Source organism: Cyprinodon tularosa, unplaced genomic scaffold (genome assembly GCF_016077235.1).
Source record: "Cyprinodon tularosa strain WSP-4 unplaced genomic scaffold, ASM1607723v1 ctg105, whole genome shotgun sequence".
In the NCBI taxonomy this organism is placed as follows: domain Eukaryota; kingdom Metazoa; phylum Chordata; class Actinopteri; order Cyprinodontiformes; family Cyprinodontidae; genus Cyprinodon; species Cyprinodon tularosa.
Window position 1 is genome coordinate 542,576 of NW_024037838.1, and position 27,679 is coordinate 570,254.

Sequence of the window (27,679 nt, forward strand, 5' to 3'; positions counted from 1 at the left end):
TTTTCAGTGGCCCTAATCCTCTTCCGTACACTTACCTCCTCAATTCAAGACAAAATGCACTTCATTTAGGCAAAAATGACTTATTTATATCTATTTTTTGCAGTGCAGTTAAGCCATACTCCTTCCATTCTCAGAGGAGGAGCTGAAAAAAACTTAGTGAAATGTTTAAAGTTTGGAAAATTGTTTTAGAAAATAACTTTAACCTTCTCATAATGTTTCCTCTTGACCTGTCTGCTGTGATTTAGGGTCTTCATGATGCTATTTGCTCTTAAAGAGATCTCTAAGGTTCTCATAGAACAGTTGGATTTATACTGGGATTAATTTACTCTCAGATTGACTATTCACTATTTGAATGACTTCTGTCAGGTGAAAGCCAGGATTTTATTTAAGTTCATCAGAGTGAAGGGGGCTGAATGGAAACTTATGCTACTTTTTTTCCCAATGCTTAATTTAAAAATCAATCCAATGTTGTTTCAGAAATATATTCAATAAATACAACTTTGTTGCTTAGGTGTGATAAAACAAACAAACAAACCCAAAAAATGAAGTTTTGAATATTTTGAAGTACTGTGTGCATCTATGTAAACACTTCTTGCTTTTTCTTCCTCATTTCTATGGTTGTACTTAAAGGACCTCTTCAATGCTGTTCATATTTATTCTTTGTTTGTTATATTTGAAACATTGCATAGACTGTAAGAAGATTTGGTAGCATACAACATATTTAATTGTTTATTTAAACTGAACACATTAACTTGGAAGGGAACTTGAATGCTTCAATCTATATTACAGTTTTTTTGGATTGCTTACACACTAAAGTTAAAAGTAGTACACTATTAGCAAAACCTTACACTCAAGAAGCAAAACATCAGCCCATATTTGCACAACTATAAGCACATTGTCAACCTCACACTTGTTGCAAAACTCTACACACAGTGATTTGCAAAACACTAAACACACTTAACATACATTACACACAAAAATCTATTATGAAGTCACTTCCTTGCTATACCAAAGCACTGACTGTCAAATTACCGCACCTTCCAACCAATTGATTCAACACAGTCATCAGGTGTGCAAACACTGGTTTGCTTAATTGTAGACACACCAATCAGGTGTATAAGCACTATAAAAAGCAGCAGGTGAGTTCATCGGTCTTCTAGCATAATGGAAAGAGTCAGAAAAATAGTAAGACGAGGTGGAGGATGAGGTGGAGGAGAAGGAGGAGGACAAAGACATGGAGGAGGATGACAAGGAGGAGGAGATGGACAAGGAGGAAGAGGAGGAAGGGGAGGAAGAGGAATCAACAGAGGAGGTATCAACGGAAGAGGAAGAGATGGAGGCCATGCTGGAGGTAGAGGAACAGGAAGAGGAAGACAAGAACGTGCTCAAAGAGGACCGAATCTGACAAATGAGATCCGCGCAACACTGGTTGACCACGTTGTCAACCACTGCCTGACGATGAGGGAGGCTGGACTGAGAGTACAGCCAAATCTAAGCCAATACACAGTGGCAAGTGTGATAAGAACATTTCGACTGGAAAAATAGGTATTGTAAAAATATCATCATATCAAAAACATCTGCACGGTTTCAGCAACTGCTTACAGTACTGTATTCTATGCACTATCAGCACTTCTGTTACCTTTTCCTGTGAAATTACTGTACTATTGTTTACTGAGTTTTTTTTCTACATAGGATTGAGGGTCAGGAACGGCGAGAGGGAAGGCCTCCTATGTTCACAGAACAGCAAGAGAGGGAGATAGTAAACATGGTTTTGGCCAACAATGCTATAACCCTCAATCAGCTCCAAGCTAACATTGTCAATAACGACGTCGGTTTCAACAATATCCATCAGGTCTCAACATCAACACTGGCACGCATCCTAACAAAAAACCATATTCAAATGAAGAAAATTTATCGAGTGCCTTTCGAGTGCAATTCCGAAAGGGTGAAACGACTGCGGCATGATTATGCAGAGGTATGTATTCACCTAAGCATTGTGATCTTGCATACTGTCTCATAATCTTTTACTGTACTGTGATATGTATACTAGATCTACACTGAACACAATTTTGCCTGACACTGTTCTTCAGAGAGTTTTACAAATGGATGGAGAGGAGATCCAGCATGAGTTCATTTACGTAGATGAGGCTGGGTTCAACCTGACAAAAACACGAAGGAGGGGAAGAAACATCATTGGCCACAGAGCTATAGTCAATGTCCCAGGGCAAAGTGGGGGTAATATAACACTCTGTGCAGCCATTACACAGAATGGGGTCCTCCACCGCCATGCCCATATGGGCCCTTACAACACAGCACTCATACTTACATTCTTGGACCAATTGCACAACATAACAGCAGCAAATCAAATCGATCATATGCAATACATTGTTGTCTGGGACAATGTGTCTTTCCACCGCTCTGCTCTGGTTCAGAACTGGTTTCAGCAACATCCACATTTCACCGTCCGATATCTTCCACCATACTCTCCATTTCTCAACCCTATAGAAGAGTTTTTCTCGGCATGGCGGTGGAAGGTATATGATCTCCGTCTCCAGGCTGAGGTACCCCTCATCCAAGCCATGGAGGAGACCTGTGACCAGATGGAGGTAGCAGCAATGCAAGGATGGATTCATCATTCAAGACGTTTCTTTCCAAGGTGTCTTGCTAATGACAACATTGCCTGCAATGTTGATGAAATTCTCTGGCCAGATCCAGCTAGGCGAAGAGACAATGTCTAGTTTTTGTTTTGTTTTGTTTTTTACAGTAAACTTACAGTACAATACGTAAAGTGACATTTTGTTACAGTATAATGAATCTCCATGTCAACATTTTGGGCGTGTTGAGAAATAAATTAGTTTCTTCAGTCTGCAACATTGGTCTTGTGTAGTGTTTAGTGAATTTACATTATATTTGTACTTTGTTGATGGTAGCCAACTCTAATCATAGGGAAGTAGAAGTGCTAAAAGTGTTTTAGGTTTATCACAGCAGAGTGTAACTCGTGCAAACAGAGTACAGTAATGTGAAACGTGTGTGTTTCATATGGTAACAAAGTGTGGTTTTTAAACAGAAGTGCATCGTTTTTGCAGGAGTGTTTAATTATGCAAAGGATCTGTAGTGTTTTGCTAATTGGGTGTGTGGTTGTGCTAATTGTGTGTAGTGTTTTGAAAACACGGGCCCTGTTTTGAAAATCGTGCTTAAGCAATCCAAAAAAACTGTAAAATCTTTCAAAAAAAAGTTTGCTCTGAATTAGAAGCTTTATGTCTTTTAGAAAGTTTTTTCTTTGCAGATTTGTTTATTTTTTATCCTAAATGTAAATTTTTCTCTGAAAATGATACTTCACTGAAAAGTCTTTTGACGGTTTGTTTTGAAAATGATAAACAAATTTAAAGACAAAAGATATCTCTATCCAGATATTGCTTACACTTTTCTCCCTTTTAGTCTTCCTGCCAAATTTTTGTTTTAAAACGTGTCCCAGCTCTCTCCGATGTAATAATTCACAAGCTACCCCGACAGAGTAAAGGGATTTAAATTTATTGCCACTTGCATTTGCATTCTGTTTACTGCAGCGTGTTTTGTACGGAGGTTTGTGAAACACCAGGAATGGAAGGAAATGATTGTTTATGCTGCCTATTCTACAGTAGGATTTGCAGGAACTTTGGGTCTGTGTACGGCTCATTGTTGCAACTTCCCTGCACCGGCAGGTCAGAAAAATATGAGTTTGTGTTAAGGTCAGGCTAGTTTCTTGGCAAAATAATATTATCTTCTGTGTATTACTTGGCCAGGAGCAAGGGGGGAATCCAGAGCTTGAATGATCTCTGAGACTAGTTAGTACAGACAGCAGACATCTGTAGTGGTAAAGGTCAGCATCTGTGCACGATACCTTTACACACACACACACACACACACACACACACACACACACACACACACACACACACACACACACACACACACACACACACACACACACACACACACACACACACATATATATATATATACATATATAAAATTTCTAATTGTATACAAAAATAAAATGGAGTGTCCTTCAGTTAACTGTATAAAAGACTTGCCCAGTGTCCATCAGAGAGACTGACCACAGCAGGAGTGAAAAGACACCTTGTGGGTCCAGAGTGCCACTCAGCACTAAGTCAGCATTGTCTAAATCAATATGCCACAGGGGCTTAATGATGTATAATGCAGGAGTTATAGATCTAATGCTTTGACACATGCTAAATGTTACATACCACAATGTTTGTTCTGCCGGTAACCATGGCGAAACTGCTCCGTAGATATGTACAGTACCGTACAAGACCTGAGTTAAGCTATTTATTTCTTTGCGTTCTGCAAAGGAGCCAGACTCTAATCTTTCAAAGTGGTCTTGATCAATAGTTCATTACTCTTTTTAAACAATCTTTTAAAGTTTTTGATGCCCTTTGTGGAGCATATTCCAGAAGCTGGAGTAATAAGAATAGGATGTAGAAACAGATATATGGATACCTTATGTAGTCTGAAGACGTCATGTTGAAGAAGTTTTCATAATGCATAATGTTGCTTCGTTTGATAATCAGCCTGGATAAAGTTCTTTGTTATGTGGCAGGCAGAAAGACTGAGTCTGCAAAGAGCCTCTGAGGATGTGTTTATTGAGCCGCAAACACTCCCACATTGCAGTGCCATTAAAATGTGCAAATATAAATATTTAAAAGAGATATATGCACAAAATATTTAATTAAAATCTCCAACATGGATGCCTGCATGGGTTATTACTAGATTTTACAATGAAAGTATCTAATAATCACTCAACGTGTCATAATGTTTTAATGTCCCTATGAATATGGTCAGCATTTTTCCATACTAAATTATAAAATATGATTTTAATCAATCCATTTTATCTCCTCTTCTTATATGTTTTTTTTATAAATCTGGGTAAAACTTTTCTGAATTGCACCATTATTCAAAACCTCTTAAAAAGATTCAGAAAAATTGCAGCATTCAGAATCACTAAAATACAACATAAAAATAAAATGTTAGACATGACAATATACAGAGAGATATAAGAATCAATGGCAAAATTTTCCAAAATAGATGCTTCAGGAATAAATACTCTTCCCTCTTCTTCCTTACAGGGATGCAAGGAAGCTGCTGTCCGACCATCACAGAACAACGCAGCTAACAATATATGTGTCTCTGTGTTCAGATTTGGCTGTTGTCCAGTTCTACACACAACATCTATTAAAGTTTCTCCAGTTAAACCCAAGTAAAATTCAGCTGTTAACGTATCTTTTCCTTCCAAAGAGTCTAAAGATAGAAAGATACAGAAGATCCTTCCTGCCCATGGCTATGGACACTACAACAACTGTTTAAAAAATAACATATTTTTGAATTGTTAATTGAATTGAATTCCTTCCAAGAGTCATTAAATATGCCATGGGAGGCAGTGAAAAGAGTTGTAATCAAGAGGAGCAGGAGATATTTCACAACAGTGACAAAGAACTGAACATCCCTCCATTACTGGGAAGATTAAATGATCAGTTAGCGAGCTGCAGAACTTTTTGCCAAACACCTGCAGTGTTCTACATGCAGCATCAGTTTATGTCATATGTCTTGGTTGCAGGGTAGTGTGGCAAAGCAGGAGCCTTTCTTATGAAGTTAAATAGAAAAAGAACTGGTTTGATTTTGCAAGAAAAAAATGTAACATTTAAAAACACAAGGGAAAAGAGTTAGGATCTGATGAAGTCAAAGCAGAAACATAAGCATGAGATCTACCACATATTTAACCATTGTTGCTCACCAATGCCTGGAATGTTTGTAATGGTAATAGCATACATTTCATCTTTCATACATTCCAAAACACACGACCCAATTTAAGCTTCAAAGAGCCTTTAGTACACTTTTAAAATTTGATTACAGGTCAGATAAGGCTGTGTGCTGGCATGCCGCTACAATAAATGCCTCTGTCATGTACCTGAGTAAAGAAGCCCACACACATACACACCCACCCAGTTCAAAACCTACAAAGGTGGCGTCATTCGGCTTTGCTTGGTCAATGTTGGTTTATGTAGGCAAACAAATCCTTTGTGTCTTTTATTTCTCTATAGATATTACATATTTAAAGGTTGGTCATCAAAAGTCTGCCTTTTTCCCTCACATAAGAAAACTCATTGAATAAATCGTGTCAGTGATTTGTGTTTGTTTATGCCAGCATTATTCTATCAAAATATTTAAGACGAAATCCAAATTTTTAAATTGACTGAAGTTCCAAAAAGGTTCCATTGTTTTACATGGGAGTTTTTTCCCATTTGAAAAAACCCCCTTAGATTAAAGGATTTAAGTTTCCTATTTTAGAAGGAAACTTTTCCTAGAACAGCTAAAAGTGAATTTATTTTATGGCTTCTTAGATATTTTGTAAAGCAGCACGAAAAGTACAGGGTTTATAAATTCTGATTTCACGTCATGTGCGCCATCCTATGCAGATCATTGGCTCCATCCACATCTAGTGAAAACTAGTGGAATTGGATGAGTCATATAATGCAAACACTCATTGGTTAGCTAAAGGAAATCATCAGCAGCAAGCAGGTGTTCTTCAAACTGCAATCGTGAATTGTCTATGCCATGCTACAATGTAGGATTCAGAAAAAGATGTTAAAATGTCTGAAAGGTCGGACACAGGCGAGAGCGTATCGGGAGATGGAGACCAACAAGACCTCCCTCATCCTTGGCCCTATCTCATATCAATTTTCAAAATTTCAAAAGTCGAAAAAATTTGCTTTCAATTCATATAGTGGCATCTGGCTGGGTTTTTTTTAAGGTTACTTTATACTTTTATACTTCAAGTAGTTTTTGGAGCACATACTTTTTCACTTTTACTTGAGTAAAGAGGTCAAGTTGATACTTCAACTTTTACCTGAGTGTTTTTAAACTGCAGTATCTATACTTCTACTTAAGTAACAAATGTGTGTACTTTTGACACCACTGCTCCAGTATACTCTTCTGATTTTGTATTGGCGATTGTTTGTCAAACCAAACATCCAATAAAGTTCCAATTAGCCACTACTTAGGCACTGGGGTCACGTTTTCTTGACACAGGCAAAAGAAGTTGAAGTCCAAACTTGTAGATGTTCAGTTGATTTATTTTAGCAACATTACAGAGTTGAAACATTCCCTTGCTCTGTCACCTCTCTTGCACTGATAGAAAAACCATAGGCGCCTAACCCAAATGCCTGCTGTCCTTACCAGACTCCTACATTTATAGAAAGTGGACTGCCCACATTTCTTCCTGTTTTACATAATAAAGAAAGAAAAATGATTAAAAAAAAGAAAGAAATACACAAATTCAACAATTACCCTATAAATAAACCCTGTAAATATTAAAAAAATCTATTAATTTAAGAAGAAAATAACAATGTTCAAATAGACAAAGTAATAAAGAAAAATAGCTCCAACAGATTTGATTACGGCGTTAATAAAATATTCATGAAGTGTTAACCTCTTAATATCCACCTCATTTCTGGGAAATTCGTCTATTTTGCATACCAAAATGGAAAAGCAAATAAAGAGGAACTGTAAGCCCAAATAACATGTGTTATACATTATTTGAAAGCCAACACCTTCTAGTTTCTGAATATATACAAGAAAATTCAGTGAGTAAAATACCAAAGCTGCATCAAGTCCATGCTGTCAGTATCCTAAAGATGATCTTATATTAAAGATGCACAACTGAATATTTAATTAATCAAAAACAATGAAAAACTAAACTACTTCTTACCATGGTGGTGAATAAAACAAAACCCTTATTTGTCACTAACATAAGAAGGGGGGAGATACAGATGCGACCAAAGTGCAGAGATGTAAATCATTTTACTGGAGGGTCAAGAAACCTTTTGGAATAAAAACACTCTACATCAACAAAATAACACAACATGCACATTGAGGCATGGCGGTGGAAGCATCATGCTTTGGGATTGTGGGATTATGTTATTCAGATGAGATGGAATCCTTTGTCTATGTTGTTGTCATTATGAACTGCTGTATATACCAGTCAGTTTTGGCCCAACAAAACTTCCGATATCGAGATATGTACTGTATTAACGTAATTTAACATGAAAATGATCTGATCCAAATCAACAAAATACCTGCTTCTCTAAAGTCAAGAGTTGCGGTATGAATACACTGGTACCCAATAACACTGACAAATCTGACAACATCCAAAGGTGTCAGATTCAACTATTCAACTCAAGGTATGAGTTGAAAAGAACCACATTATTTATGTTGTTTCAGCATAGGAAAAGTTATTGGTCCTGCAGAAGGTTAAAAAATATTCACCTATTTCTTTTTTATTATTTTTTTTTTATTAAAAGATAAAAAAGATTATAAAACTGGCAGGATTTATCTTCTGTGTGCAGAACCTTTGGATCAAATCTTTCCTGCTCTATAAAAGGTGAGAGAATCTTTACCTAAATTTTCTTGGTGATATTAAAGGGGATTAAACGAAATTAACAGCACAGCTATTATAATATCACTATTTTTCATATTTTCAAGACCAAATGATCTTTTACTTTAATAAGATTCTAAATGCAATGAGTAGACAAAAGATTCAGAACTTCTAGTGAACATGAGCCAAAACAGGCTACTGTTAGAATTAATTTATTAGAATATCATTGATTTTTTTTTTTTATAATTATATTGGATTTACCAATATTATTGATTCAGGCAAAGTCAGTTTAAGCTCATCTATTCCACAGGATTTTTATTCCATATCAGCAGTCTTAGACCCCAATCGTTGTTGACATGAATTACTCCCTTGAGGTGTACAAAGATGATATTTCTTTATCAAGGCTTGAGATATTTTAATCAGAAGCTGTTACCCAAATGCCTTAGGGAGCTGTCTTTGTCAAACTTGGAACATTTTAGCATTTCAGGTTAGTTGACATTTCTGATAATGAATAAATGCTGCCATCTACTGTTTTATTGTTGCCAACGTTCAAGGAAGTGATGGGGAATCAGAATCCTCTTTAATCCAATGTGTTTATTACAACCACTATTGTTATGTTTACCATCAGTTATTATGCATTAAACATTTAGGCTGAATATCTTTTTACCATCTGCCTCTAACTCTTCAACAGCAAATAGTCATAAAGCCGGAAACCTATCGAAAACACATATCATGGATCATTAACTGACTACTGACAGATAAAAACTGAGCTACACTGTGCAAATAACAGTGTCAATACACTTATTGAGCAGGGAAAATATGGACAAATATCAGCATGGTACTTCCTTTACTTCCAGTTTCTGTAGATAATTTTTAAGAAATAAAGAAGAATGGTGGGAAAACTCACCTCTGAATCCTTTATTGTTACCTGTTAAATGTTATGGCTCACTTTATACGATGTTTGTTCAGATAATGAACAGACTGAATTTAAACAGAATTTTAATTTAGTCTTAAGCTCCTTTTTTCTCCTTTTTTTGTTTTAAGATTCACTTTCAATGAGGATGTGGTCAAGAAGAGCCTGCGACTGCTTTAATTCAGGTCTTAAGAGTATTTTTGAAGTCTTATAAGAAATTCTGGGTAACTGTATCGTAGCTTCGCCTAGAATGACTCATTAAGCAAAAAAGCTTTGTGCTCATCAAAAAAAAAAAAAAAAAAAAACAGACCATAGAACATTGCAGGCTTTCCAATAAAGAAATTTACACTGGCTAATGCAAAGGGGCTGAATATCTTAACATGCAATTTTTGAAATATTGTCCCATCAGTTAATGTATGTTCAGCCAGTCTAAGACACAGCTGTTTCTCATTTGCTTAATGATGTAGAAATGCATACAGAAATAAAAAAAAAAGAATAAGGAGAAATAAATAGTGTAAAAAAAATACAAAGGAAGAATAAAACAGACAAAAATATATTAACATGCACATAAATAAATACCTAAAAAATAAGTAATTAATAAATAAAGTCGAAGATTATAATGGACAATAAATAAATAAGGTAATTATTACAAAGGCGAATAAATAAAAAAGGTAATGTAAAAGTTATATACATTTCTCATTTACTTGTCTCACTGTATAATTTAATTTCTACCTACATCTATTTGTGTATTGTATTTTGTGGCGCAATTAATTGTATGCTAATTTATTTATTTCTGTATTTACTTTAAAATATGGTAGAACTGGTCTTCCATACCCCAGGCTTTACATTGAGAAATATATCATCTTTAGCAGTTATCAGCCACATGGGGTCGCTGTCGCCCTACAACTCAGAGGTTTGCAGCGTCACTCATTCAGAAAAACGCATAGAGAGTAAACGCAGAGACTGCCATGCTAATAGAACTACTTCATTTAATTGGTTCAATCTACAACAATGAAATAGTAACATTATGCCATGCTGGCTGTAATCAGATTAAAAATATGCAATAACTCTAATTAATATGTTGGAAAAAGTTGTTCAATATTGTAGAGCGCTATCTGAACTATAATGAACAATTTTCTTAGTCTTATATTAACCAGTCTGGGTCTGATCTCAGCTTGAAAAGTAAATAAAAATAAAAATATTGATCAATAAAACAGTTGTCATATCAACACATGGATTCTAGCACACTAACGATATTTACTGCTCATAATGCTCTTTTTTTAAGATGTCACTTGTTTTTGTGCGCAATAGAAGCAGCTGACTTGTTTTTACCACTTTCTGAAAGGGATATTTTTGACAAACCTGATTAATTACAAAAGTGGTCATGGTGATTTAATGAATTCATAAAGCCCTAATATTGTATAATTGCAACCAAACGGGTGTGAGCCCACATATTGGGAAGGCGTGGTCAGTCATCAAGTGCAGGAGTTTCCAGTGGAGGCTGCGCGCGTCCTGATCCACAGTCCGTCAGTGGAAACAGCGGAGCTGCGCGCAGACAACTGGAGACTCTGGATTAAAAGAGCGCACCAGCCCTGCATGATTTTTTTTTTTTAGATTCAGATTTATTCTGGCTTTTTGACTGCTGTGCTTGTTTTATCGGGGTTCTGGATGCAGGTGCGTAACGTTTCAAGAATCCACCACTGACGGACCAACCATGGACAGCTTAGGCAGCAGCCGCTGCAAGATCGTGGTGGTCGGGGATACTCAGTGCGGGAAAACGGCGCTCCTGCACGTTTTTGCCAAGGACTGCTATCCAGAGGTGTGTTTAGAGGAAAAGTCTGAACTTGAACTTTTTATAATTAAAGTAATTCAAAGAAAGATGTAGAAAAGACACAGACATCAGGTCTTATTCAGCAGGTTTAAAAATCAGGTCTTATTCAGCAGGTTTAAAAATCAGGTCTTATTCAGCAGGTTTAAAAATCAGGTCTGATTCAGCAGGTTAGATCCACCTGCACAACAGAGACAAAGAAGTGATGACATGGGGGGTGGGGGGTGTTACTCTCAGAGTAAAATCGTCCTTATGCACATTATGTATGTTGTATCCTTATAATTAATTATTTATTAGAGAGCGTTTTATCAATGGGCATATATTAAGGATAATGTTTTTGATTGGATTTGATTGTATTGATTTGAAAATCCAGATTTAAACTGCATGCACCTAAATTTAAATCTGTGCAAATTGTTAAAGTGTACACTCTGAGTAAATCAAACTAAAAATGAGCTGAATTGCTAATAAATATGTTTAAGTAGGTATTTTTCATGCTTTATATCTGCTTTAGAAGAAGGTGGTATGATCTTCATCCCTAAAAGAAATATTTTGCTTTCAGAATTATGTGCCTACAGTGTTCGAAAACTACACAGCCAGTTTTGAGATAGACAAGCACCGGATTGAGCTCAATATGTGGGACACATCAGGTAAGACAGCTTCATATCTCTGTGTGCTCCAGCTTGCAGACACTGCTGCTGACATCAAACCATGCTGCCTGTCTGTCCCAGGCTCAGATCGTGAGAGCTCTGCCTCCATCTCCCCCTCCACAACTTTCACACCAGTCATCTCTCTGACAAATAGCTTTGACCCTGCCAAATTCACATTGCTTCCCCCCCTTTTTCTTCTATACTTTGAGGCATCTGGTTTTTATGGTTTGTTTTCTTTTTGAGGAGACGGTGCCAGCCGTGCTTCTCTGTCTGTTGTGTTTGCATTCTTCCCTGGGCAGGCCACTGTGTGTGGCTGACTCTTCCCATGCTCCGACCAAGGGTCAGGCGACTCTGAGGGAGGAGACAAGAAAACTAATTTGGTAATCGATTAATCATTACATGGAATATACAGATTCTAACATATTGGCTGAAAGAGCAACCCACTCAGAGGAGTAATATTGACCTGTTGGTGACGAGGTCATGATGTGGGGACACTCCTTGTCAGTAGGAAAGCAGGTCAGAGTTGATGTCTGGTGCTAATCTTGTAAGAAAATCTGTGAACAGCTGCAAAAGACTTAAGATGGTTGAGGTTCACCATCCAACAGGACAACAATCCTAAATATTCAGACCGAGCTATACAGAGCAAATTGTTTATATAGCCAAGTCAAAGCACAGACCTAAATCAAATAGGAAATTTGCTACAGGTCCTTCCCTTTTTAGTATAACTGAACTAAAGTTTTTTTTTTTTTTATGTCAGTCCAGAAATGTCCAAAAGAGATATTCCCTCAGAGACGTGCTGCTCTAAATGCAGAGGATGGGCTTTTTTTTATTCTGTATTGAGCTGAATAACAAAGCAGGGAAATGTTCAGATGCATTCATAAGAGTTTTAGTCACCTAACAACAAAGTTTGATCTGTCATTGGAATTATAGTGGGAAAAGTACTGTGGAAAGCTTTAACAACTGAATGGATTTGGGTGAAATAAATGTTTTTTGGTGAGAAGGTAAACCTTTCCTGTCATGTAGCAAAATGCACCAGACTCTATCTAGGTGTTGTCAGGGTGCATTGATTTACTGCTCTGAGGTTCCTTGAGACTTTGCATGTCAAAGATTTCTCGCCAAATCAGCTCCTGATAGCCTGGCCAGCAACATGGCCAAACTCTTCTATGGGATCCTCCCAGGGGGAATCATTTTTTTCCTTTTAACATAAACATTCCCAAACCTGTTGCCATATTCAAGCAAAGAGATGATGGGAGTTTTTTTTGTCACGTGATGAGTCATAAAGGAATGTTTTTCTTCCTTGAACCGAGCCTCGACCTAGAGAGTAAATTAGCTAGAGCTTGTCATTCAAGGGTTGAAGTCCTCCGGGGCTTTGGGGCCACAGTTTAGAGTTGCTTATCTCTCAGCTGAAAGAAGTTAATGATGCTGTGGGAATACTGTGCTTCTGTCCATCCCTGAAACCCCCACAAACCACCTCTGGTGATTTCCAGCTTTAATCTTCAGTCGGGAGACGCCTAATTCACAACAAACGTGACGTCACCCAGCCCACAGGGCAAACGCCTGTGTGTGTGTTTGCCTTTGTGCTGCTTCTGTGCGTGTGTGTGTCCTCAGAGTCGGCCATTATTCACTGATTCAAAGTAAACACAGATGTTCATATTTTCTCTCAACAAAAAGGAATAATTGGCTCACACTCAGATGAAAGAGCTTTCATCTGGAGAAAGTGGTCCATCACCCAGGATCCCTCATTCAGGATCCAATTTATGTTTTAGTGGTTCTTCCCCTTCTTATCTTTCAGATTCTTGTTTTGTAAATCATTTTCATCTTTTAAGCCACAATCACCATCAGTTCAGTCAGGTGTCAATTGCACCTAGGAAAGATTTCAGAGAAAGACATGTTTTATTTTTGTGTTGTTTTTAGATGCGAGTTTCCCTATGATTACAGTTTAAGAGTATTTTAAATTCTTTTGTTTTGATGCATCCAAGCCTTCCTCTTTTTTTATCCACTTGGACGTATTTAAAGAGGCACTTTAAGAAATTGGCTGAAAATGTGACAATTTTGTAAAGCATCTTTCTGAAATCAACCAGTCAATCCAGTGATCTAAGGACTGCTAAAATATGATCCACTCCCAAGCAACTGTCTGATCCATTTTTTACAAAGACGCCATGAAAACAGTTTATGTAAAATAAAAGAAGGTCTGTTTTTTTTTTTTTGCTTTAATGTGGCAGATATTCAAAGATGGCAGTTTACGTTCTATGACATTATGAACGCAGTGACTCAGAGATTAATCGACTGCCTTACAGTGGTGGAATTTAGTTAAAGGTAAAAAGTTGTGTCATCAGCATGTAAGGTAAAAAAAAGCTGTAATAATTTCTAATCGGACCATTGGGGAGCATCTAAATAGTGAATATAGGGGGTCCAATAAATTATATTGAGTTCCCCACATGTGATCTTTGTTTCCCCAGATTTAGAATAAGTAAAAAAAAAAAAAAAAAAAAAAAAGCAGCCCCATTCTGCCCATTAAAATCCTAAAAAAGTCCCAGAAGATTATAAAACAACCACAGCTAATACCAAAGTACTATACAAAAAAAAACAAAAACATAAAACCTGTACAGGTAACAGATAAAACAGCTACAACATAGGTAAAAAATAACATTCACAAAAAAGAAATAAAACTAGGTAAAAGATAAAAGGGTTAAAAGGATAAATTAAAGCCTACTGTCTTGCTAGGTGTAAAAGCCAAAGCGAAAAGCTTGGTTTTGACAAGAGATTTAAAGAAACAGTCAGAGAAGAGAAGAGGCCTGTCTGATGTGCTGAGGCAGGTCATTCCAGAGCTTTGAGCTGCAGCGGCGAAAGCGTGGTCCCCTCTGAGCTTCCGCTTAGTTTTAAGCTCTCTTAGGAGCAGCTGACCTGAAGGAGCGAGTAGGTTTATAAGGATGTAAAAGCTCTGAGAGGTACAGTGGGCCAAAATCATTTAGGGATTTCAGAGCAAATAAAATAATTTAAAAATGAATTCTAACATGTATGGTCAGTCGGTGGAGTGAGGCTAAAATGGGGGAGATGCGCTCATGTTTCCCTTTGCCGGTTAAAAGGCGATCTGCAGCATTTTGAACCATGTGGAGACAGAAGATGGAGGAGGCACTAACCCACACATAGAGGGCATTGCAATAATCTAGCAAACTGGTAAAAAAGGTGTGGATTACCATTTTAAACTTCTGCCTTCAAAGAGTTAGCTTCATTTTTCCCATCTGCCTCAAATGATTTAAAAAAAATAATTGAATCAACTGCCCTGATCTGGCCGTCAAACTTCTGCATCCACTAGGTTAGTGATTATTGGTTTGATATGCTGGACCAAAGAGCCCAGATCTGTTCCAGTGGTGTCACCAAAAACCACCACTTCAGCCTTTTTTTATTAAAATTTAAAAACTTCAGAGACATCCAGGCCTTTATGTCAGGCAGTGATAGAGAGGGCTACTTTCTTTTTAAGAGCGACATAAATTTGACTGTCATCAATACTGACGGTACGGCCAACACAGACGTTTCAGGTGCATCGTTGTTAACATGCACTGCAGACTCCCTGCTGTGGAATGATTTGAGACAAGATAGGAAGGCATTAAAAAGCTGGACCTCTGCAGATGGTGGCTTTTATTTGCATTTTTTTGCCAATTTGTGTTTCACCAGTTATGGAAGCTTCATAAAATACTTTTAAAGCATAGTTAATTTGCCCTATGTCAGTTTAAATAAGTAACTGACCAGGAAACAACTTTAGAATATAGCAGGAAGGATAAATCAACTAGCTATCTTGTAGTTTTTTTCTTGCAGGATTTGAAATCCTGTCATGAAACATGTTGGATTAGTTATAAAATGGGGTACACTGTCTTGAAAAAGCAGACAAAACCAAACCATTGTTAACTCTGAAGACTCCATTTTGAAACGTAAACTACCGATCTTTTTTCGGTTGTTGTAAAACCCTGTTTTACAGTCAATGCTGACTGACAATGAGATTTTGCCTTTACTAAATAACTGAAGAACAGCCATGCCAGGAATGCTTAAAATAAATATTTTCAATGCTTCTAATTATATGTCTCAAAAAGAGATTGAAAATACAAAAATCAGTGCAGGCAGGTCAAGCTTTGCAAAATCATAAAATCTCTGATTTCTACTTATCATCTCTCTAGTGCTGCACCTATAGTCCAATTGACATTTACCTGTGAATGAGGAGTTTGCATTGGTCAATTTTCTACCTGCTTTCCTAATAAATGCTCTTTCTAAGTATAAATGTAAATCTGATTTTTTTTCTCCTCAGCCACTGACATGAAGACTTGTCTCCTCTTTAATTGCCCACAAACGCAGGCTTCTGCATTCTGGCTCTGTCCACAAAACATTATCGATCACAGCTTGAGGCCGTGAGCAGGACCCAGCTCACATTACTCTGATGTGGTTATGTAGTATTGCCCGTATTCATTGATGCTTCATGAAAGTTAGCCATTGATTGGTTTGGTTTCATTAAATTCAACACTTCCTCGATGTCTGAGCGGAACAGGAATGCTGAGCTTTGCATTTGATTAAGGTTTATGTTTCTACATGTAAACGGATCAGGAATTTTGAAGTTTTAGGTGTGTACTTTTGTCTGCCCTGCAGCTTTTAACCATCTGGAGAGTTAAAGAGGTAAAGGAAGTAATACAGACTGGTGCTGTATTTATCTTTGTTTTTAATTGACTATTTAAGCAACTCAAGCTGTCAAGCAGTCAAACTGTTAATGCAGCTTGGTGATAACTTGTCTGAGACCCATAAGTGATTGGGGTCAAACACTCCCAGGCCCACGTAGCCAGCCTGTCTAGGTTTTACTGTGCCTGAGGTATTTTTTCCACTTACACTGTTCCCAATATTGTCTGGAAAACGGTCCTTGTCGTCTGGGTATGAAGCCCCTTTAACAGGTAAGAGTGGTGCCTCTAAGGTTTCGTCAGACCAGGTTTTCCTCATGTTTCTGCTGTATGCTCTTATATATTTTCCAGTCTCACTTTCAGCTACCTCATTTATGCCCAACATGATTCTCACTTGAAACTCTTGCACTGTGTTTAGTCATGCAGGGCTGTGCTCTGAAGAGGCAGTCTACAAGAATATAGCTTTTTTTCCCCTCCTTTGCAAACATCCTTAGTTCTACTTTGTAAATTAAACTTTAAACATATGACTTTTCATGCAGACCATGTGTCCATCACTGTCCTCCTGTTTCATTCCTCCTGAATAGCAGTGGTGTTCTATTACAATTCCTTTCTGACCATGTGCTTCTTAAAGCATGATTTTCCTCAATACTACAATATTTTCATGTGGATTTTGTCTAATCAGTTATCTACATGTGGAACTGTTTAAATTTTTTCATGTTACAAAATATCCATGTAATGGTATTTGACTCTTGAGACAATAACAAGACTCATCAAGTGTGTTGTTCCACCCCCTTTGCCCACAATTGTATTCAGTCTGGCATTAAAGTGTCTCCTTGCTCTCATATCTGACTTTCCAACATTCCTGATGACTTTATGCTCTTAAAGCTCCACATTCTCAGCGCAGTGGACCGTCAAGGCGTCCAGCGGCCTATAAAAACAAGTTGAGGTCAGTGGGCTTTGCGATCCTCAACACTTTACACTTGATTAATCTTTAATGGACAATGAGTGAACAAAACCCACAGAGCAGAAATAAAATCAACAGAAACCCCCTTCTTCCCTCAAGCGCGCGGCTCATTGGAGCAGGGGGATGCTTGGGAAGAGCTCCAAGATCTGATAGGCTCTAAGTCTATCAGCTACTGTGTTCAGTGTATCAGACCACTACACTGAACACAGTAGCCTAAAACATTTTTCTCTTGGCTTTTACAGTCATTCAGCTCAAATATTCTTACTACTGTATAGGTGGATCTGTAGTAAAGAACTAAAAACACTATTTTATAGAATATTTTCCTCTCAAAACAAGCAGATTCAGGGTGTTTGGACCAGGAAGATATATAAAGGCAAATAATAAATATACCTTTAGTTTTATTTCATCAGCATCCTGGAGGGATGGATGATGAAACTCTTTCAACTCTGGTTCAAAAGCCCGAACCTACGCACCGAGCGACGGTCTTAAAAGTTGTTGTTTCTCTTTGCCTAACCAGCCTGGGGCAACAGCTGCCGAAATGAAACCTGTTTTGATGATGCATACCATGAAGAAAAGGCAGACACTCCTGTCTACTGAACAACAATGTCTGCACGACACATTAATCAGTAAACAAAAGAAACAAGGCTGGGAAAATACTCTTACATTGACCGTTTTATTCTTCATAACCAACAAACTTTATAACATTTCTGCGCCCTAGCTGATGATTGAAGTTGAATAGTATTTTGCTAATTCAACATCAGGGAAATAGCTTCAGAAAGAAGTCGTTTTGGAAGTGGATCAAGAGATGTCATCCGTTTCTTTTCAAGGGAACAGAGAAATATAGAAAAAAGTACAAACATTTCCTTCTTTTCCTCCTAGCAGATTAACTACTGTTATTCAGATATCATATTTAGCATTAGTGAGTTTTCTGTCACTGTGTGAAGCAAAGATTAGTGCTGCCACCCCATATACACACATGTATCTGCAGTTATCTGATCCTACTGCTTAAGAGAGCTTCTTATAAGAAATATATCAATCTTAAAATATTTCATAATTGCATTTGACTTCTGTAGATCTGACTGCTTTAAAAATCATAGCTAGAAAGGTCTATTAGGCCTTTGCCTGGAGGGTGGCTGCTCAAGCAGGAAGCCTGGCTAATTAACCAGCTAATTTTAGTTTGTTAAACTACTTATATTACTCTATAAAGAGTAGTGCTTTAAAAATTAGATGTTGTTTTTCTTAGTCTCTAAGCCCTGAGCTGAATGTTCATAGTGACCATACAAAAAAATGTTTTTAACTCGTATTACTGAAAGCGCACATAATTTATTTAAAATCAGTTTCTTTAAAACAAAGTTCAGGAGTTAAATCTATAGAGTTAACCAATAGTGCTTAACAAGTCTACAACCAAAAACCAAAACACTCATATTTTAGTTAATCAATCGATAGGTAGTTTTTAATAAGGGGAAGCCGGGGTACCAGAGGGAAGCGCATGCAAACTGCAACACAATGACTGTAGCAAGGACTCATAGCAGTTACTTTCAGGTCGGAAAGCTGCAGGTCAAACCAAAAAAACCAAAACCACTAAAAACCAAAGCTGTAAAACCTTTATTTTAGAGGATGAATAAAAGGTAAAATTCCATCAGCTGTCTCTATAGAATCATTACATTTCAAAATGCTCAACATATAACAATGAGCCCTCTTTGTTAATGCCATTAGGATGCGTAGAGCATAAACACTGGTCAGTGGCCTTTCGGATGATATGATCGGCTATGGTCATAATTTCTTCACTCTGGTCTAGGCCTAGTATTCAGGTTCCAGAACTCTGAGGTAAGTGATAAAGACTGAGAGGCTCATACTTCACAGCTCCTAATTTTCTCTAAATGGACTGAGGAATGGATAGATCACAATGCATGGTAGTAGTCAGTATGCTAGTTGACAAAGCAATGTTTTTAAAGCACATTTATGTCATTTTCAAATGAATGAAAGGGATTTAACTGCTGAACAGATTATAGTGGCAATCTGTTGGTTCAGCTTCAGCATTCAATAGATGGATGCATTGCCATAAAATCTAATTAGATCAATAGTTGCCATGGTAGTTTTTCCCTTCACCAGCTCAGTTAAGATGATTTCTTTTCAACTAATATATCTCAGCTGGGAGCAGTGATCCTACAAGAAAGTCTTTAAAGTTGTGCTTCATTTTTCACAAACTTTTCCAGTTTAGGTTCTTCTTTGTTGAATAAATAATGACATGGGTGGACTTGGTGGTGTCTGATTTTTCACACTTAAAAGCAGACTTAAGCAATTTTCTAACTTTTTACAGATGAGATTTTTTCTTTTATAAAGCTTGCATGAATTACATTAACATTTGGACACACAGAGTCTCTCCTTTCTTTGCAATAAATAACTGGAAATAAGTGTGAGCTCCCAAAGTATCAGCATATCAGTGTACATTAGTGTTGACATTGTACAGTAAGCCTGCAGCACACAGACTTTTTCAATCAGACACAAACATCTCTGCAGATTTGATTAAAAAATGCACATTGGGTAAAGAAGGGACTCTGCAAATGTGATGCTTGCTTTTATTGCCAGCTCTTATGTTAACATACACGAAGCTGGGAACAGTTTAGAATAACTTTGCTGGATTTGTGTATGTATTATTAGATGCTTGCTAGAGTTTGAAATGTATTTACATGATGTCTGGCAACCTTCAAAGGCACATATATGAAATCTTGTAACAATTTATTATGACAGAGTAATTACTGTTGTACCTTTTTCAAATTTTTGAGCTTAAGCCCAAGCTTACAGAATAATATTAGTTTTAGTAGACACTTTATTATGTAGAGCTGTTCAGTTCATTTGTAAATTAACCAGTCACTTAATAGAAACACAGTCCGTTTAACATTTAGAGATGGTGAAAAAAAAATAGCTGAAGTTGAAGCCCAGCACAAGAACAGCAGGGATGGAGATTTAATAAAATCTGAACGGGTCCTGAACGTTTCAGACAAGTTGATTTTAGTATTTCATAAACTGCTAATCTTATGGGATTATTTTCATGTTTAAAGAAAATAGTCTGATAAGGGAAATTATCCAGTGGACTAAGTTTTTATGCATAAAAATATCTTACTTCTACAAAAGGATAACAGTTAATCTGGGTTGAGGTGAAAGCATTAAATGGGATGGAGAACAAAAAATATTGATATAGAAGATGGGAACCAAAGTAGGTATCCTTCACATAAACCCAAAAGAGCAAAGTGAACCCACAATTTAAAAAGTAACAATAGCAATGTTGTGTACTGAAAACAAAAATAACTGGCCAAAGTACTTTGCAGTTACACCAACAAGCATATGGTATCATTAGCACAATCCTGGAGTGATGTAACCGCTAAAATAATGTGATAAATCAGCATGATGTTTGGTCAGGTCTAAACAATTGGGCCAAATGAGGGTGTGAATTCTCTCACTTTAACTGATTCCTGGAACGCTTCCTGGACCGCAATAGCAGTGTAAATGTGCCTATATTTCTCCTCTTTAGTTATTTTTTTTGTAATGCCACCTGTCGCAGTAATATTCCTATTACACCAAAAACAGTTTAATTAAAACTCATCTGTAACTAACTCTATTAACCTGTCATTTGCTTGTAAGATCACCAAATATTTGTACTTTATTCTGCTCCAAACTTTGTGTATCTCCTGTTTGCAGTGTCTTGTAGTTAACGTCCATGATTAGAAATTCCCTTTGAATAACTTTTTAGAAACCTACTCAAAGCATCTTTTAAATCAGACAGGAAACATAGCTGGAAATAACAGTACAGCTATAATGATATTAATATTATTTGTCCAGATAGTGTGTCTTCCTGCACTGTGGTCCAAAATATAGTGGAAGAGCTTTTGTAGCAATGTGGTAGGCTACTGAAGTAGTTCCCTGACTGTAGAAAATCCTGGTTTCTCAAAGAAAACCAGAGCTGAATCAGTGCTAGAGCAGCACTGGGCTTGCTTTACCAGAAAAGCCTAAATTTGACTTTTTCAGAGGTAAAAAAGTAATTGCCTCCTTTATCTCTAAGGCTTTTTAAAATAAGTGTGATAAAGTGAACTAGACCTTGAAAAGCAGCTCTGAGGGAGTTAAAGCTGCTTATTTGAAGGTGAACTGTCAAGTATATATTTTTTCTCAATCCCTCCTTTGCTCTTTCTTCTCCCATTAGTGAGAATGTCCGCTGCAGCACTGGGCTTAGGCCACTAGCATTTAGTCATCGCAAGGCGGCGGGTGGTGGGCAGATGTGTAATTACTGCCAAGAATATCTGTTCTCCTCAGTGAGACATTGTGGCACAAAAAAAGAACACAATCTTATATCAAACCAACTATCTGCAGAATTCCTAATGCTTATTTAATCAATACAAAAAAATTCCACATGCCCATGCAACAATGAAATCAGCACTTCTGTCAGGTCACAGAGGATGCAACTCCCTGCTTATTCTGACCTCTTATTTCATTTAGATGAGCTGCAAATGTCACCATGGTTACAGCTACAGGTTGAAGCTTTCTTTCACATCTGAGCCTCTAGTTATAGTCTTTCTAAATGCCTAGCTGCAGGCGAATGTGTATAATCTGCTTAAAAAGCGCTACTGAAAAGTGCTGCACATGGCTGATAGGCTGCCTCCAGCTTTGACTAACTTAATGTCCCTTTATGGAAGTCATAGCGATAAGTTTTTAGGGAGTGGACATTAATTGTACAGAATTAAAAGGAAGTCTTTTAGTTCATGGCAAAAGAAATGGAACTCTTTAACTTCTGATAGCTTGCTCTATCTCAAATTACAGCACTTTCTTAAACCTCATCTTGAAGTGCTATTACCACAAAATAGCTTGAGCTGCTGCTGTCACTTACACCGTATAAAAGGACAGAATCAAGAATACTTTAATTTTATAGACAAACAGAAAACCTAAATGCATAGCTGAAGATATGAGAATGAAATAATATATTTAGAGTGGTATGGGAACAGAACTACAGTAGAGATCTACTTAAAGCAAACACTCATATATAGAGGTGGATTTTTGAGATCTAAACTTGAGGAGACTATTGTGGCTTCTTTAGGTTGTTATTGCCTTGTTTGTTGCTCTGTATGATGAAAAGCCTAAAATATTTAAGTATAAACATTTGTTTGTAGACAACATAAAGAAAAGGGTTTTAAAGTTAATGATACATTTTGACAAATTTTAAATATGGAAAAGCTTAGAAAATTCTCATGGATAAAAATAAAAACTTTAGTTTGTTCCAAATGTTAGAAATGCTGTTTTACTAAATGCATGTTTGATTAAAACAGGGGTCATTATTGAATATGCACCCTATCTCAGTCATGATATAGTTTTTAGGGGTTAATTGATATGCTGTTACTTTTAAATCACTGGAAGGGCGTAAAAGTGTCTCACTGGGGAAGTTTTACAGATGAATGGAAAGGGTAGCCTCCATCTATTATTGGCTGTACATGTAAGCCAGTCATCTTCATTATTCCACAGCTGCAGCCAAAGCAGACACAGTCCCAGCAATTCCTTCCCAAAAGTACAGTATTCCTCTGACCGGCTGATTTTTTTTCTTTCCTGATAAAACATATAATAGATATAATATATAGTATGTAATGAATATTCTGTTTACATACTGTATAAGTACATTTTGTGTATTTTTTGTTACCTTTGAATGAAGTAAGTGAAAAAATCTTGTGTTGATGAATTCAAATTAAACCTGCAAATGTATTGATTGGGTTTACCTTCATATATTCAATCATACTCTATCCTGCCTTTTATCAGCATTTAGTAAAGCTTCAAGTAAGACGCTTTTCTTTCTACTGTGGCGTCCTCATGGTGCTGGCGAAGTTTACTTACTAAGGCAGTTCTGAGATTATGATTTCTGTTTCCGCTTTGTTTTTTTCTTGCTCAGATCAAAGTCATGTACTGGACTACAGAATTAGGTCCTGTGATCTTTCCTTAAATCCTTTGAGGGGCAAATAAGCTCCTTGTAATTTTTAAACCTTTAATCAGTTTTAATTAGTTTTTCTTTGTTTCATGGGTTTTATTTCTATCCATGATCAATTGGTTTAAAGCATAAACTACATCTTTTTAGACCTAAATGTAATAGTATCTGTTATTTTGCAGTTGCATTTAACCAAGGTATAAATAATAAGCTCACATAAAACGGTCATTGTCCCGAGGCTAAGGCTGCAGACTGAATGAGCAAAAACTTTTCTTTCATATTTTCATTATAAATTACCATATTTTATCAAGTGACTTTTTTTGTGTACAAGCCCAATAAATGCTGAAGTTACATGTTTTTTGTTTTGTGCTATACCTATATGTAAAGTTAGTTATATTTGAATTTGTTTTTCTGATAGGCATCTAAGAGATCAGAGAATATTCCTTTTATATTGATTACATTTTTTTTTCCTATCTTAGCCTCCTGGCTACATAAATGTAAAAAAAAAAAAAAAAAAAACACAAAATCAGATTAACACCAAACCTACCAATGGTGGATGTGTATGACCTCATGAACATAATGATATGTATAATTGAGTGAGTTAGTGTATGGAAATCCTTCCAGCTCTGAGCTTTTGACCCTTCCTGTTGTTGGGTAGCTGACCCGAGGCGTAACAGGGGTTGTTTAAGGGCATTAGGGTGAGAGCAGGAGCCACAATAAGGCCCAAAGTACATCTGCTGCCCTAAGCGATAGGCAAGAAAAGGTGGGAGTGTTATGGCTTCTGACTAATCTAAGTACAGAGGGTGTGGGTGGGTTGCCCTAAGAGCAAGATGTGCATGCAGTCAGTGCTCACTAGATTGAAAACCAGAGGAAAGAATGGAAGAAGACAAGAATACATCTGTGGGTTTCTGCCTCCAATCCAACAGCTGACTCTCAGAGGCTTTGTAATAAGTATGGTTTGTGGGTTGCCCCCTTGAGACAGGACCTGTTTTGTAGCGGAGCAGATCCCCACCAGCAATCTGTGTCACATTTTGAACATTGATAGCCCATTGTTAGATGATGAACCCTTAACTATATGCAACTAAACCAGCAGCCCTGTTTGGAGTTCAATGCAGTCCTTTGTTTTAACACAATACCGAGAAGGACATCTGCAATGACCTTTAAAAAAGCAGTTTATAAATCTTTGATGAGTAAAAAGAACATTTAAGACAATTAATAGTCTTTTCAGGAAAGTAAATATATTGTGAAGTAAAGTTAAAACTAAGAATCTGTAGGCCTCAGTTTGCATATTAAATCTTGAAAACAATACAGTACAGTTACAGTTTTTTTCCAAAACTGAACAGGCTTCAGTCTTTTTCATGTAGGGAAGGATGCAGGTTGATTAAAAAAAAGTTTTGTGACAAACTTTTTAATCTTAGGGATTCAGTTATGGGTGGTTGGCATTGGAAGGATGTCTTCTTATTACCGATACCCGCTAGACTGAAGATGCAGTGCAGTTTATCTCAGTCTGATTGTCGCAGGGCATCCAGATTAATGGGAAAGCACACTGATGAATTACCCGAGACTTCTATTTCCCAGGTAATTCAAATCCTGCTGCTTTCAGTGGAAAAGGGGCTAATAATATTAATTTAACTGAATAAGGTTAGACCATTATAAAACAATCAAGGACATGATCTGAGCACAAACACAATAGACCAACAAAAAACAAAAAAATACAGCCATGGAAAAAGATACTGGTGTTTTTTGTTTTTTGTTTGTTTCTTATTGCTGTTTTAAAAGTAAAATGCTGTGTTGTTCAAAGTGGTTTTGTAATGCTTTTTTTAAATATATATTTCTTGACACTTTGTTATCCCTCAACAGGATCAGCAGTAAATGAAACAGAGATTTATGGAGTCATGGAAATCTCTTGCAAAACTGCAGCCCTGTGTGTCTTTTTATGGTCCATTCCCTCTGCCCATTACAACAGTAACTGTTTTAACTCCAGCTTTGATCAGTTCTCTTCAAACGGCTGCATAGAGTGATTCTTTCCATTCCCAAAGCTGGCCCCCATCTCCCTTTGGCCTCCCATTTTCATTTGAGCAGTAGCCCCTTAGCATCTGTCTACTACCCATCCGAGCGTAAGGAGATACAGGATACCTCCATCATTCACCCACCGACCTGCACCTTGCTCACACACTAGAAAGATCCATCATTTATGGATGAATTTATTTATAAACAAGGTCCAAAGCGCTCTCTTTCTCATTGCTGCTCCTGCTTTTATGCAAGTTGAATTGCACTTAAAGTGGTGCCTTTTCTCCCCGGTGGCCTTCTTTGGAGATTGCAAAGTGAGCTGGGGTATAGATAGCACCATGATAGGGATGTGTTTGGATGGTTATACACTGGAGGAAGTGGACTTGGTGGATAAGGGTTTTTTTCCCCACATTTTCTCATATCACTGCGCAGGAGCTGACTGGATATTCATTTTCGGTCTTTCATATCAGACAGACAGCCTTAGACGGAGAAGAAGCTGTCACAGTGTTATTAAAAGTTTAATGAAAACCTTCAAGTTGAGTCGCAAGTTTTGCAAGCAAGAATGATAGAGTAGCAGGAGTGGAAGAAAAGCAAGTGATTGCCTTTTTGAGGAATGTACGTATGAAGTTCACTTTTGAGGGCATGAAGTGCTCTTTGGTCAAAGCCCAAAGTGCTTTGAAGTGATGACAGTTGACTTAATAAGCTCACAAATAATGTAGAATTGATGTCACTTGTTTTAATGTTTAGTAGCTGGTGTCAAGAATGTCAAAATTTTGCTTTATAGAAAGAAGACAATTTCTAGTGGATGAATTAAATCCTGGCTGTTTGGCAAGCTGCCAGTGATACTGATGATTCATTTTATCAGACAGGAAAGATGGATGGGAATGAAGTTGGTTTTTTTCAATATAAGTTTTGGGACAAGCCAGACTTAAGATTTAGGCTAATACAGGAGCTGGAGCTGTGCAGCCCTGCTTAAAAAACACAGAGGGACACGTACCTTTGTTCTGTGATCTCTTTAACATATTTATTGGCAATTCACAAAACAGGAAGACAGGAAATGCTTCGCAAAACTATATGTAGAACTTTCTGATGCAAAATGATGCTACAGTTTTTGACCAGCTTGTAGGGAACTTGGTAGGATAGGTAGAGAAATAAATAATTGTGGCAATCTTTGGTTTTCCAAAGAAAGGTCATTTCTGAAATGAATATAGAATCTGTTTAAGCTTAAATATTACAATAATTGCAACCCAGTGAATACTCAAAAGAGAATTGTGATTAATTTATTTGATCATCCCAAATGTGAAAAGAAATTAGCTCCCCTGGCTAAATGAATGAGATATGTTTGACCAACTTTTTTGGTTCAGTTTTTGTGTATGCTGATTCTTAAAGGCAAAGTGAAGGATTTTCCCAATTTTTTTGAAAAGAACCGCCCTCTCTTAAAAAAATGCACATGAACAACCTTGTACAAGCTTCCAAGAGGAATTATTAGGAATATGTGTGCGAGAGCATGCATGAACCCATTTTTCCTGGTGCAGAGAGTGCACCAGGAAAAATGGGCTTGTGCTTGCATGGGCTGAAGCATGCATGTTGCTGTGCACTCCTGTGCTGTTTGCATTGCTCATACAAGCTTACTTTCCAAAAGAGGATTTTAAATTTACTGAAATCTCAAAACCGTAGCTCACCACACATATACACCTGAAAGTGCGCATGCACAGAAAAAGATAGCTACCTGCGGATGAACACGTAGGATGGCCTTAAAGGAACAGTACATCCAAAACATGATTAGCCTTCATTTTCTACTCACCCTCATGCTGAACAACACTCTGGAGTACTTTTTTGATATCTCAAATGCATCTGGAGATCTGGGAGGCTTCTTGCTGTCTGCTGACATTCAAATAATGGAGGTCTATGGTGCCCGAGACAGAAAGGTCCATAAAAGTCCACAAAAAACGTGTCAATATTCCTCTATACTGCTCGTCCAATGTATTCCAATTGTCCTGAGTGGGTAGCATCCAGAATTTACTCGAAACGAAGTCATTTAGAATGTTTTTAGAGCATAAACAGTAGTGTATAGGATTTCCTGAAAGCGCGCGCCTGCGAGTTCATGACGCTACGGAAACCACGGCAGACAAAACCAGATGAAGGTGAGCATTCAGCTCGGCAAAGAACTCATGCTCTTCCTCAACACTGAGGTCCTCAGACATTTTTCTTTCGTTGTTCCTTTCTTTGCACAGGTAAACAGCACATTTCTTCTTCTACGCTTGCATTA

General features: G+C 37.2%; 1 protein-coding gene across 1 annotated transcript in view; it reads left to right on the plus strand.

Moving 5' to 3' along the window:
* The first annotated feature begins 10,844 nt into the window (after nt 1-10,844).
* rnd2 (Rho family GTPase 2) overlaps nt 10,845-27,679 on the plus strand; it is a 36,332-nt gene continuing 19,497 nt past the window's right edge. Inside the window, exons 1-2 of the mRNA XM_038284397.1 lie at nt 10,845-11,163; nt 11,732-11,819. Coding sequence (XP_038140325.1) covers nt 11,059-11,163; nt 11,732-11,819 — 193 coding nt within the window. The 5' untranslated portion in view covers nt 10,845-11,058. The remainder of the gene's footprint in view (nt 11,164-11,731; nt 11,820-27,679) is intronic.